This window comes from Columba livia, chromosome Z (genome assembly GCF_036013475.1).
Source record: "Columba livia isolate bColLiv1 breed racing homer chromosome Z, bColLiv1.pat.W.v2, whole genome shotgun sequence".
Lineage (NCBI taxonomy): Eukaryota > Metazoa > Chordata > Aves > Columbiformes > Columbidae > Columba > Columba livia.
In genome coordinates, this window is record NC_088642.1 from 15,181,833 (window position 1) to 15,195,831 (window position 13,999).

Sequence of the window (13,999 nt, forward strand, 5' to 3'; positions counted from 1 at the left end):
CTCAGTCTTAAAAACAAAGCTGCAAGTTTGTACTTGACCTTTTACTGATACCAAAATTCCCTCCATATCAATGAAGTTCAGGAACAAGTCACATTTATTCAGAATCAAGATATTAGCTTGCCTTTCCAAAAGCCAAATCCTCTGCTTGGGAACAGAGGACAATTTCATATGTTAATAAGGTCCAGAGCAGGTTGCCACCAAAAGGTGTGCTGCTTTTCTCTTCATTCTCTCGGTCATCTTTCACCTGCTCGCTCAGCAGCAATGAAGCTCCAAAGCAGGTGGACTGGCTTCATCTGACAAAAAACTGTTCCGGGGAAAATATCTGGGGACCCAGAAGACTAGTTTTCTATAAATTCAGAAGAAAATACTTTCTGCTGTAAGCCCACTAATTTAATATTGCATTCAAAGGCAGTCAGTATTAACTTCTACGTAATATAATCCACAAAGCAGCCGAAAAGAGCAACAACTTGACTCCAGTCTGTTTGATCCTTATCCTTATTTGTGTTATTGTGACAGGGACCTGGTCCACCTCAGATTTGCTTTAAAATGGTGCACACCAGTGCTCTAATATTCAGGTTTATCATATAAATGCACAAACACTATCACAGGCATAAATGAGGTGAAAATGAGGATGCCCACATATTTTAGAAACTATGAATTTCCCTTATATTGAACTGCCTACATACCTACAGCCTGACAGACAACAAGTTCCTATCTTTGGAATCATATTTGCTTTCTATTACTTCATCTCCCTTCCTCCTCCCAAACGAAAATGTACTTGAAAACTAAGTTTACTATTGGAGTAGCAGTAGATGAGCCTATCAGTTTTGTAAAATATGACCTGCATATGATTTGCCTTGTCTTAAGTTCAAATTTCAGAAATAAACTGACTGCAAAATGTCAAGACAACTGCTGAGATTCCAGTCCAGTGAGTAAGTCCTTCAGTTTTTGGGTCCTGCTCATAAAGCTGGTAGTAAGGTCTGCAGGTGGTATAATTCCAGGCTCTGTTAATAAAGAGAAAATCCATTCCTGCTCTTTGAAAAACCAGATTGTTTGCAGCATTAATTAATAATTTCAAAAAACTCCAAATTAACAAATCCAAGAAGGATGCTGCATATTCACAGTCATATATGGACCACAGCAGGAGGAAAGTAGTGTCATGAATGTCATGTCTGACCAACTTTTTTTGAGACTAAAGAGCAAACACATAAACTCACCTATCTAATTCTACTCTGAACTATGACATACAGAGAAATCACTCAGAGTACTTTTGCACATTACTGGAATATGTCACTATGACTACATTGACATATTCAGGATGTCAGATTTATTTTCTGAAGAATAATCAAGTATATTGAAACTCTTCAGTAAAAATTCTCATACACACGCTCTTGTTTGTCAACAACATAGTTTATGAACTTTCAGCAATGAAAGTAGTTGCAGAACCTTAATATCTTAATGTCATTATGAACAAATGTTAAAGACAAAAATCAAACCTTTCCTTACAAGCAAGAAAAGCTATTCAATTTGAAGCAAAGACCATCTCCATCCCACACAAAACAGGTGTTATTCTACTTTTATTATAATCAGAAATGCCAAATTTTCAAATTGTAGGCATTTCTATTAAAGCTACTGAATTAAATCCAACAGTTTCACAAGATTTGGGCCTCTGCACAAGTGATATGCATGCAAGCAGAATGTAAAAAGACAACCATTTAGTAGAGAAATAGAGAACTCTTTTGTTTGTCTCAACATACTAGTTTAAAGCAAGCAGTGATTTACGTAGCAAAAAACCCAGGTTCTAGAGAAGAGGATGAAATACAGCAAAGATATGCAACCCCCACTCTACACATTAATACAGTACCTGGGCGCTGAATCTGTGAACATCATCAGAGGCACTGACTAGATCAATGGAAGACATGGAGGAAGAGCGACTATAGGGCTACCAGAGACAGACAAAGAAAAAACCAAGTAATCAGAACAAAGGCACAACAGAGCATTCAGTACCAACTTGCAAGCACAAGATAATGAAGAAAAGAAAAACAAAAGCACCATAAGCAGCAAGCACAGCAGCAAATGCTGATTTCATGCACCTATTATGTATTATGCTCCCAGTGTAGCCCTGAGAGGAGCATAGTGTTTCCAGTAACACTAAAAAAACTAACCCTTATACAAAATAACTTTTTCTTAAAAATAAAACCAATTAAATGAACTTCGTTGAAAGTATCTTAAACTGAGGTAAGCAAGTTGTGACTTTTCCTTAATCATCTGACAAGCCTGATAAAAGTCAGTAGTATTCTAAATGGGCATTCAAATCAGTATTTTTGAGCCAAGACAAGAAAGAAGTCCTCCTTCAAATGAAAATGAATAAACCATTGAAAGTTACTAGAAACACCTAGGAAAAAAAAATCTCACCTAGTCATACAAAATATTATATAGAAATACCATAGGTTGGCTCATTGTTCAGAGGGGATCATGAGAAATACCATACCTTTTGGACAAATCGATGAGTCCCTACAGCAGAATATGAATCTCCAGAAGGTAAGGATGTCGGCCAGTGTAATCTGACCTTTTCACTTTGGGACTGCAACAAAATAAGTTTAACTATTAGTAGTCAGCTGCTACTGTGTGGACAATGAAACAAGAGTGAGTCATCCTCAATCTACACAATGGCTAAGACGACTAATGCTGTCCATGACAAACATGAAGCTGTCATCCTGCTGGAATTCTCAGTAAGTGAATGGGCTTGAAACCTGAATTAAACTATACTTCAGGGTGTATTTCTGAGTTAAAGAAAACAGGTGGGCAGCATTAAGGATCCATGTAGTAGCACGACAGGCACTCAAAACTCTTCCTCTATGCTTGGAGATCCCAACATGGGTAAACATTGCTGGGTACTATATGCCCAATACAAAGTCTTTTAATTCTTAACCAAGTCACATATTCACTATATTCATAAGCCTGGATACTTCTAAGACAAAGGATACACCACTTTGTTATTCCCTCTCGTTTAATATACTGCTATACGTTCTTATATTGTATATGTCTCCTCACATGCATTTTATCCCTTTTTAATCCTTGTCACTGAAGTGTATTCAATAAATTAGAGAAGTAGCCTGAGCCAAGAGAACTTTAAAATAAAACCAAAACCCAACAGAACTAGTTCTTTCCTGTTCTACATAATGCTAGAGTTAAAAGAAACTTCAGAGCAATAATTAGGTTTTGAGAAATAGCTGCAGTGTTTGATATTGCTATTTGCACACAGCAACAGTTAGATACAAAGGTAAGTTTTATACAGGACACTTATTTAGGCATTAGAAACTAGAGACATTAAATTGGCTTAACACTTATACTATCCATTTCTACGTAAGCTGTGAAGTCACTTTCTCAAAATTAGTGTTAAAAACAATATTTAACTATTAAAAAAAAAAAAAAAAAGTAGGGTAATAATTCCCCTCATGAGTGTCAGAATAAAACATCTAGAGCTTCAGAACATGCACCCCAGGACTGAGCTTAAGTCACGGAAGTCTCCCATGAAGTGCCCATCATTAAGACATTTTCCAAGTATTAATACCTGTTCTTCCATTTTATCCTGTCTATCGAGAGCAGCTTCAACAGCATCAAAGAATTCTTCTTCATTAATCAGACTATTAGGACCCTCCTAGAGCACAAGAAATAAGATTGGTTCAAAATCTTGGAAATATGAGAATTCCACTTAAGTTTAATAATAGAAATACGTATTTATATATTATGCATATAATTGATGGGAAGCAAATTTCCCTCAAATATTTTCACCAATATTTTTAGACTACAACTCCTCTGAAAACTGTACTTGTTAAAAGAAAGTTACTCCCTCTAAATACATTTCGAGATAGTTGTATAAAGAAGAAAAAACCCCACGAAACCGAGTAACAGTGTCAATACACTTTGACATCAGATATAGGTTCTAATTAACATATATCTTCTCTTAGAAATGTTTACAGTATGTCAGTAAAACACACATATTAACATAATAGTCAGACTCCTTCCATGTATTCCAGTGCCTGAGGGCAGATTCAGATATGTACTCAAAACACAACAAAAGACGACAAAATTCCACGGATCTGTATTGAAAATTCTTGGAAATAACAGTTTAACACTGAACAGCAGGTAGAGTCAACAATTAATAAACAAGTCTACTAAGTAAAATGGTAATTTCAGATAACTAGGTTTACTGCTTTTATTGTACTGTAAAACAAGCTGGTCCTACAAATTTCAAAAAATTACAACAGAGATAGCTGGGAGAAGCAGCTGAGTTCCTAACCAGGCAGACAAAGTCCAGCTTCCTATCCACCTTCTTTTACAGTGTATGCCTCAGTCACAGCAGAGAACCTAGGCTCAAGTATCTTTCAAAATATCTCAAGGCTATTTCTCAGGCTATGATTTTTAAGTAGAAATGTGTTTGATTAATGTACATGAAAGAGTCAAGTTCTTAAAAACTATGAAACTTCATTATAAGTGCATTAGCATCTGTTATTCTTGAAAAGGTGGTTTAAGCATCTTAGAATTTAACTAATTATCTCACCGAGGAGGAAGATGCTGAAATATGCAACTTAATACATAAAAGGAACCTAAAAAAATAACTGAATTTGTCAACATGTAATTTCAAAAGGCAGTGACAAGTTAAAAATCAAGTCAGCTTAAACTTCACATACTAGGACTGCCTCTGTAGTCAGGGTTTTCATATTTGCTTTACGTATCTATAGAGCTGAACCATTAAAGAAGGAAAGCACGAAACTGTTGCGTATAAGCGGGATCAAATGTACAAGAAAAATAATCAAAAAGCAACAGAAATATCTGTAAGCAAAATGCTTTAGCCAAAAGCAGAATATGGAAGCCTGAGGTGAAAGCACACTTCTATTATCAAAAAACTGAAGACAGATTCTTCATACAGTTTCAGTTTCAAAGGTATAAAAATAAAAGCAGCATGAACACACTTGGACTACCCAAACATCTCCATTTACACAGCTCTCCCCTGCTTTGAGAAACAAACCAATCTTTAAAAGTCAAACTGTTTTTAAAGATTTGGAAAGCAGAATTGTACCTCATAGTCTGGCCCTCCAAAGTGGGACTTTTTCTTCAGTTCTGTCACAGCATTTTTGTATGCTTCTTCAAATCTTCTCCTTTTCTCTACCTCCTGAAAATTACACCATCATTTGATGCAGTGAGAATGAATTAACTGATAATAGACAACCTGCCAATAAACTGAATGACAAGTGTATTTTTTTCCAAGTAACAATTGCAAAGCAGCTGAATTTCTGAATTTATTTGCATACATGCATTATATGTACCCATACACATGCATATATAATAAAAAGCTTGGGGAACCAGCTACCTTGAGGATACCTTCTTTAAGTCGTGTGGAAGAAACTAGATCAGCAAGCAAAAACTGGTACCTACTTTAAGCATAGCTATTCATGGTTCACTGAGGGTCAGACTTCATATCTGGCTGACCGTTTATATAAATCTTGACACAGATGCTTGGGCAGTGATAAAAGGCTGAAAAGTAAGACTGCTAAAAAGCTAACTTGTTGAATGTGGTGAGATACTAATGAGTCACAGCATGTAAATTTGTATCTATAATTATCTGGCATAGGATCAATGTGAATCATCTTGTGAACTCCAAGCAGAGACTAGCAACTCAGCATCATTCTCCCGTAATAGGTATGTGACTGTAGTAGAACCACTGATGATATCTATCTTTCTCGTTGTGTATTTTGAATAAAAAAGTAGTAATCCCAGGAAGAGATTAAGCCTAATATTTACCCTGTAAATTCTACATACTGCAGAAATTCTCAGTGAAAAAGCTATGAATACTTTTGAAATTCTTGCAGAATTCAACGTTAACACATAAGAAGTTCTTCTGCCCCTTTTCAGAATCACTTCAGGTGGAAAAAAGTCACATTGGTGACAACTGGACACTACACACTACTTCTTGCAGATATAATTATTCAATTTGAACTTTAAAGATGCAGTGGAAAACCCTTAAGCAACACTGAAATGCTAAGTTTATGAACTGGGAGTTTGGTGGTAACATTCACGCTGGAACAAATTTTCCAAGTTCTAAAGAAAAGTTTGAAAAGTAAAGCAACAGTTTCAACACAAAACGAAGTAGCATAGTTTTCCACACATAAATTCCTAGGAAAAAAAGCAGCACTAAGATGAAGACAGTATTGTCTTTACCTGTGAATGCTGGCTTTTGCCTTCTGAAACTATCACTAAGAGGCAACAACTGCTAACATGTTTCATAAAATTTTGCATGCTTATTGTTTTGGAAAGTAACTGGAGAGTCCTGAAGATGCATAAAGCCTGACTTGCATATAAGTCATTGAGAGAAATCATAGAAGCTTCATTGCAGAATACCTGGAATAAAAAAACAAGCAAAACACCCCCCAGTTCCTCCTCCTGTTTATCCCAAATCCCCACACTTTGTGTACTTCAATCTGCAGATTACTGATAATTCACGTGTCAAAAGACAACTCTCCAAATTTTCCAACTTCTCTTGGCAACAACAACAAATAAGGCAGAAACTGGGAAACTGTTTGACTACATAGCAGAAAATTTACTGGTTTATTAAAACTCTGTAAAATTTAGTATGACATTTAAGTTAAAATTATCGAAGGTGAACAAAATAGGCAACTTAAACATGTTAATCTTAAAGTAAAATTTAATGTTCAGAATATAAGTTTGCTCATTAACAACTAGTAAGGCCAGAGAAAGCAAGAATAGAGAAACATTGCTGTAGTCAAGACAACAAGAAAAGCATCATCAGACAGATTTTGTTGCAAATAAAACAATGGACCAAATAGTAAAGATTCAATCCTTTCCTTGTTTATCCATTTTAGGAAAAGTCTATTTTAAAATGCATTCAAGGGACTCATGCTGAAAAGTAATGAACTGGAAAAATAAAAATATCTTAACAGTGAAGAGTAAAAGGTTGAAAGCAAAACTATAAAGGAAATTACGTTTGGATAACAGTACATGCTTTTGTATTAATTTATTCTGTCCATCTGACTCTTTTGCTAACAGAAAACTAAATACAGAATTCTAAAATTAAGCACATTATTTTAGCAGCCTCCTTAAAAATTAAAATATGCTTTTTATAATAATTGGTTTTCAAAGGTTTACAAATAGTGTCCAACCTTCAGAATGTAACTTCAAACCGTTTCTTTAATTTACAAAAAAAGGAGGGGGTTACAGAGAAAAATTCTTCATAACACTGTTATTCGTCTCTAGTCAAAGTGTGGTCATGTCCAGATTCAACAAATTCTACTGAACTTGAGCTTTTTTAATACAAGAAAATTTTTAGGACAATATAATTTTGAAACATATTTGTTTCCAGTTCAACAGACATAAATCTGTCTTGAATCTTTAGGCTAAGTTAGCCCTCTACAAGATGGAGGTTCTATGTATTTGTGAGGTAGTGGGACTCTTACTAATGACTTTGTGTGCTGCTGTTAAGTAAAAAGCAGTTCTGAAGCTAGTGGAGTGAGGAGGCTGGAGAAGAGAGTGAGCTGGATTACAGCCGTACTTGTGAAACACTCCTCAGTTTTAGCCACTGACAGAGATCTTTTTCCTCCTGTGACAAACCTGCACAACGCAGAGCCAGTCACATGCATGTGCTGACATGCAAAATGACAAACTTGATCCTGTCCCTTTCAGTTCTCGCTAGATGGTCTTTTACAGGCATTGCACAGACTTACAAGAGCTCTAAAATCCTCCCAGCTAGAACATAAACAGAAACAGCTGCCCAATTTCATGTAATTTTCCCCTCTAATCTCTCCTAGAGATGGTATTCTTAACTTCATTATCTCACAATATCCACTTCCTTTTCAGAGCAGTTCACACATCTATCCAAGAAAACCAAAAGTAAAGATCAACACCATTCTCCTCCCACATCTACTTAGAGGACAACAAACAATATTTGCTCAGGCCCATAACAGTAGATGCTCCTATAAAGCCATGTTTAACCATTAAAACAAGATAAAACAAACAAAAGCAGCTCTACAACTGAAGTGGAATAGTGTTAGCAGAAGTCTGAAAGCAGTCAACTGCTGTATTTAAGGGTGTAGGTGCCAGAGTGCTGGTCACGGGTGACTGCAGGGGTGGCCTCTGTGGGAGCAGACCGGGGGCTGCCCCATGTCAGCCACAGGTAGTTCTAGCCCGCTCCAAGACGGATCCACAGCAGGACACAGCTGAGCCCATCCACCGTGCGTGTGCACCTCTCTAAAAATGTATTTAACAGCAAAAAATACCCCAGGGAGAAAGAGGGAACAAGTGAGAAACAGACGAGATGCCAGAGCCAGAAGAGGAGGAGGAACAGTTCCCAGGCAGAGAACATATCCACACTGCAACCCATGGAGGACCACACACTAGGACAGATGGACATTTTCTGAAGAAGTCTTATCCCATGGAGGACCCACACTACAGCAGATCTTTCCCAGAGGACTGCCACCCATGGAGAGGACCAGCACTGGAGCAGGGGCAAAACTGTGAGGAGGAAGGAGTGACAGAGATGAAGCATTTTGGACTGTCTGCAATCCCCCATTCCTCACCCAGCACTGCGTGGGGTGAGCGAGCAGCAGGTAGAGGGGCCTGAAGTGAAGGAGTGAAGTTGAGCTTAGGAAACGGAGGAATAAAGCTGGTTTAGTGCTTGTAATTTTGTTTCCAATGAACTAGATCTATTTTAAATTAGTGACAAGTTGGTTTTCCCCAAGTCAAGTACATTCTGCCACAACAAGGACCAGTAAGCAATCTCCTCACCTACGAGCTTTCTCATCTTATTTTTCCAAATAATCCTGCTGGAGGGGTGGTGAGCAGCTGGGTGGGCATTTGGCTGCTAGCCAAGACTAGCCCACCACACTCTATTAATTTATTCAACAGAAACCTCCTCTTCCAAAAGGATAGCAATTAGAGAAATACCAATTAAAAGTAATTATTTTGAATCAGAATTACTTTACCATGAACATGCTGTAAATCCCAGAAAATTTAACTGAAAAACATGACTTTAAAAAATTTGCAAATCTACCAAAGCAGAGCAACTTAAAATCTCCAAGGTTTTAGAAGCTTTTGCTATTTTGGTTTATTGAAAAAGAGTCCAAATAAGCCTGTGACCCTTGTTAAAATACACTTACTCATGCTGTATCAGTCACATGAGACCCAAAGTGAAATTTAAGTTTGAAATTTTTAATCACTTGCAGCTAAAAAAGTGCTTTAAAGTCAGTCCACAGAAGAAGGAAAAAAGTGACAAGTACCTAATCTAAACAAATTCAAATTCTATATTAACACATTATTCTGTATTAACATCTACTAACCTAGGGACAAGAAATATTCACTTCATCCATGCTTTAAGCAAAGTCTGATCAGCAAAAGCGAACTGTGTTTGCTCAGCCTGGAGAAGAGAAGGCTTTTGTGGGAGGACCTAATATTAGCCTTCCATTAACTCCACGGAATTCAAAAAGAAACTGAGCCAGACTCTTCACAGAAGTCTACAGTAGAATGACGAAGAACAATAGGCAGATACTGGAATAAGAGTTGCTCCAACTAGATATAAGGAAGCATTTTCTCACTATAACAGTTGGGCAGCAGAACAGGCTGCTCAGAAAAGCTATGCAGGCTCCAGCCTCGGAAACTTAAAATCAGACTTGATAAAGCCCTAAACAACCAAGTCGAATGTAAAAATGTCTTTCCTCTAAGCAGGAGGTTAGAGAGAGAAATCTCTTGAGGTCTCTAGTCCTACCTCAGTTACCCAAAGATCCTATGAATAAGCTTCAAGTATTGGATCTACTGCAATTCCTCCAGCAGTAGTTGGAGGAAGATGAATAGATGAAGCAGTAAGTAAGTGTTGACAGAAGTTGCAATACAGTTAGACAGGGCCAGGCCTTGACATATGGACAAAGAAGATCCAGGAGGCAGAGGCAAGGATTCAAACATGGATGTATTTTGTCCGAAAGTGTTCATTCTTTGAATTGTGCACCACTAAAACATATGGAGTAAGATTTAAAGTGTGATACACATGACATGGAAACATGTTAAATGAAATACAAGAGACAACCGCTAGAGGACTACACAGGGCACCAGAGAGTAATTTCAGGATTCTAGAAATCAAAGCCTGAAGAACAACCCAGCCATGCCTCCAGCCCATCTTCTAAGACAAGACACTGCACTGGTTGAGTAGGCTTAGCATGAACCAACAATGGCATTAGAATAACCGATATTCTAACACCACACATTTAAAAAATTTAACTAATTAGTATAAAACATTACTTAATCTCTCCAGTCTCCTGAAGGAGAGAGAGATAATTGTATCTTAAAGAGACACAAAGTTAGTACTGGTGGTTCTCCTCATTATTGTCACCATCTCTTACCACAATCAAAACGTATCAGAGACTTGCACATAATTTTGCAAGCATGGATAATTAGGTCTTGTTTAGAAGACTGCAAGAAATACACTTATTACTATGAAATGCTGTCAGGTTCTCTATACGTATAAAAACATAGGAATACTATCTGAACAAGGACCGGGAAAAGACTACGATGAATATGTTACTATATCACCAGTCAGGATGAGACCAACATTTTATAGGAGTAATAAGGAAAGCACCTAAAATTACTAAATGCTGTAAATGAAAAGAAAAGCAATAGCTGGAATAAAAAAAATAAAGCAATATCTGGAATAAAAAGTGTTAACAGCTCATCTGAATTTCAATTTCAAGCTAAAGAATAATTTTGTCAACAAAAGTAGAAGAAAAATTATCTTACCTTATCTAGCCTTTTTTGCCAGCTTTCTTCACGTTTTACCATGAGTTCAATACAATGAGAGAGAGTGGCAAGGATTCCAGCAGTAGTTGCCTTGAAAGTTATAGCTTCTCCTTTGAAGTCTATGCCATTAATTCCTTTGGGTGTCACATGCGGAAACACTAAAAACAAACATGAATCATGCACTGATAGCTGCCTTTAACTCAAACAAGCATTTTACAAGTATGCTTTATATTACAACTGTTTGAAGCAAACAGACGGCCTAGAAGCTTAGTTTAAAAATCAAAAAGTACTAATAATTCTCAGCTAACCACAGAATAAGAAAAGAGATTCAAAACAAGGAACACAATCCCTTCAGCATCATCTTGCTATACTGTATTTCAAGTCTGCTTGTAACGCTGTATTACTCTGCACTCTGCAAATCATGTGGGTGGAGGGAGTGGTAATACTTTGTAACAATAGCAGTTTGACAGCTTGAAGTTGGGCCTAATTAACACACAGCAACCCTAACACATCTGATACTGTACTAAAAAAGGAACAATTTCAAAATGCAATCGAACCCAAAAATGTAACATTGAAGGGTCCTTTACGCAGGTAATTATACATTTAAGCACCTCAACGTAAAAAGGTACGATATAAGAAAAAGGTATCAAATCTGTTGAATTATCTAAGTACTGTGGGGTTTGCAGTTCCAACTACTTCGTGCTGTCAACCAAGCCATCTGTTGCTAAGGCTATTTAAACAAGTCACTTAAAATGTGTGACAAAAAGAAGTGCCTATTATATGTCAAACTCATATGTAGGTTGACATAATAACAAATCAAACACTACACATTAATGTCAGAAAATATTAGAAAGCAGAAGGAACACCCATGTTAAAGCTGACTGAGCCCAGCAAGTTAAAGTAACTCCTGCTATGCCACGAGGCAAGCGAATGACTTATCACCCAGCTGGATATCGCTTCCCCCTCGCCCCCCCCGAGTCTGTCAGTTTGTCAACATGCCACTGTTATGGTTTTAAAAGTACAAACAAATATTTGGGTAAGTTTATCCAATACCTCTCTGCAAGGGCAAAGCAGAGCTTTCAAGCAGCTCAGTTCTTGTAGGGCAGAGAAATGCAACTGCTGTTGGCTAATGGCAGAGCACAGTATCTGCACTTCAGGAACAGAAAGCAATTGTCTCATGGTCTTAAGCAATGGTTTTAGTCTCTGGAGGTTTTATACACCCTTCTTTCAGAAGGAATCAAACTATTTTTCAAACAGATTATTACAGAATACACACTACTTCAAATAATAAGTATATGTACTATGGTAGAATACAGCTTATTTTTTGTTTCATGTTAATCAAGAATACTCCCTAAAAGCTAAAGATGATGGGGGCTAGGGGAAAAAAAGGAAAGTAAGAGAAGGAAAAATCTGCTTCGGAAAAAATCGTGAGCAGAGAAGCTCTCCATCCACAGCTGCAGAGAGAACACGGAGGAGGTTGAGACAGTGCTATAGGCTGGTAAGGAGGCGATGCAGTGGATCAACTGAGAATAATGAAAATCACACAACAAGAGCTCCACCCATAACACTTCATGACTGAAAAATACAGTTCATACTAATAATTTGTCCTGCTGGTGCAGACTGTGTTCGCATGCAGGCTCACCAGTACAGCTATAATGCTTATAGATGTGATTTTTCTCAATTATGCAACATGCTAGATGTGCTGATGAAACTACCACTGGCTGCAACACTATAAAATCACAGCAAAAATCTCTACTGTAAATTTCAAGGGAGATATGGGAATGCAGCCTCGCTTCCTGGAAAAACGCCAGCTTTTGCTCCTGGATATCTTTAGGTCTCACCAACAGCTCATGACCATACAGTTTCAATCATCATATATTCTAAGTCAATCTTTAATGACTAGCCTCAAAGTAGCAGCGACACATGCAGAGGTGGCTTATCTCCTTTCACCCATTCTGGAAACAAAACCAAACCAAACCAAAGCCTAAAACCCAATAAACTTGTTGCAGGAAGATGCAAAACCTGTTTCTTTGAAGAGATGATCACTCAAGAGATTCCTTAATGATGGATGGGAGTATTTTGATTCACTCCTAATCACAGGAGACATGTGTCTTCCTGGAACACAGCAGAACATGACCTCAAGCCCCGTCTCAGTTTCAGTTGGGCTTCAGCAGATTAGAAGTATTTGTCAAGAGATTTTTTTTTATTTGGAGAGCCTCAACATATTATTAAAGATTAACTTTTTAACAGTTTTCAATGTCACCTGCAAGACCGAGTTTTTCAAAATGAAGTCTCGCATCAGGAGATCTATACAGTTCAAGGTGAAGGCTAATAGAAAGTGTTCTTACCATTGCCACTGCTTTTCTAATTTGGTGATCAAACTACATGCAGCCAACTGGAAAAAGCAGCAGCATGATTTTTCTCCTACTTTAACTTCAATCTCAACATCTTCCAAGTGGTTCGACTTTAATTATACTTTCTTTCAAGCATTTTGTTTTATTTCTGATTTGTTTTATCTAGCCTTTCATATAAAGGATTCTTCATATCATGCATTAGCCTTCAATAGCTCTTTAGTTCTTCCCTCCTACATCTCCATGTTTGTTAGGATAGGTCAGTTTTCCCTTCTTGTTCCCCTGACTGTGTTTGTAACAGTTTCCCAGATATCCCAAACATCTGTGTTTGATCAATTATCTTTTCCAGTGAAACAGAAAATTATTTTAAAGACAGTAAGTAAAAAGAAGTGCTTTTATCTTTTCCATTTTATAACACCATAATTTATGTCACTAAATTAATTATAAGTGAAAAAGACATGTTCAGGTGCATGACTCATTTATTGGCACCTATTGTTGTTGATCTTCTGTGGATAGCAGAAAAATCAATACCAGGTTTCCTCTAAGAACAACACCATTATTTCAGCAATACATTGGTGAATATTCTTCCTCCATTCAAAGCACAAAAATCCAGCATAAATGCCATAATTTTTTACACCAAATTTATCTCCTTCAGCCTCTGTACCATTTCCATCTTTATAGTTCCAGTACAAAACCGCATTTTGTCTTCAAGAGTAGGTTTCACCTGCTTTTCCTATTCTTACATAATTTAAATCCAAATATTATTGTTTTCCTGAGCAGATGGATGGGAAGACTTCCTGATAGAGATTCTACATTCTTTGAATATAAGATCCCAATGGGTAAACATG

General features: G+C 37.1%; 1 protein-coding gene across 7 annotated transcripts in view; it reads right to left on the bottom strand.

Moving 5' to 3' along the window:
- Window positions 1-13,999, bottom strand: part of CERT1 (ceramide transporter 1) — an 84,845-nt gene that overhangs the window by 11,153 nt on the left and 59,693 nt on the right. For 6 of the 7 annotated variants that reach the window (XM_065047348.1, XM_065047349.1, XM_065047355.1 and 3 more), the window contains 5 exons: window positions 10,801-10,958; window positions 5,084-5,176; window positions 3,575-3,661; window positions 2,492-2,584; window positions 1,865-1,942 (listed from right to left, as the gene is read on the bottom strand). In XM_065047348.1, coding sequence (XP_064903420.1) covers window positions 1,865-1,942; window positions 2,492-2,584; window positions 3,575-3,661; window positions 5,084-5,176; window positions 10,801-10,958 — 509 coding nt within the window. The remainder of the gene's footprint in view (window positions 1-1,864; window positions 1,943-2,491; window positions 2,585-3,574; window positions 3,662-5,083; window positions 5,177-10,800; window positions 10,959-13,999) is intronic. The other variant, XM_065047350.1, reaches the window with a different exon arrangement.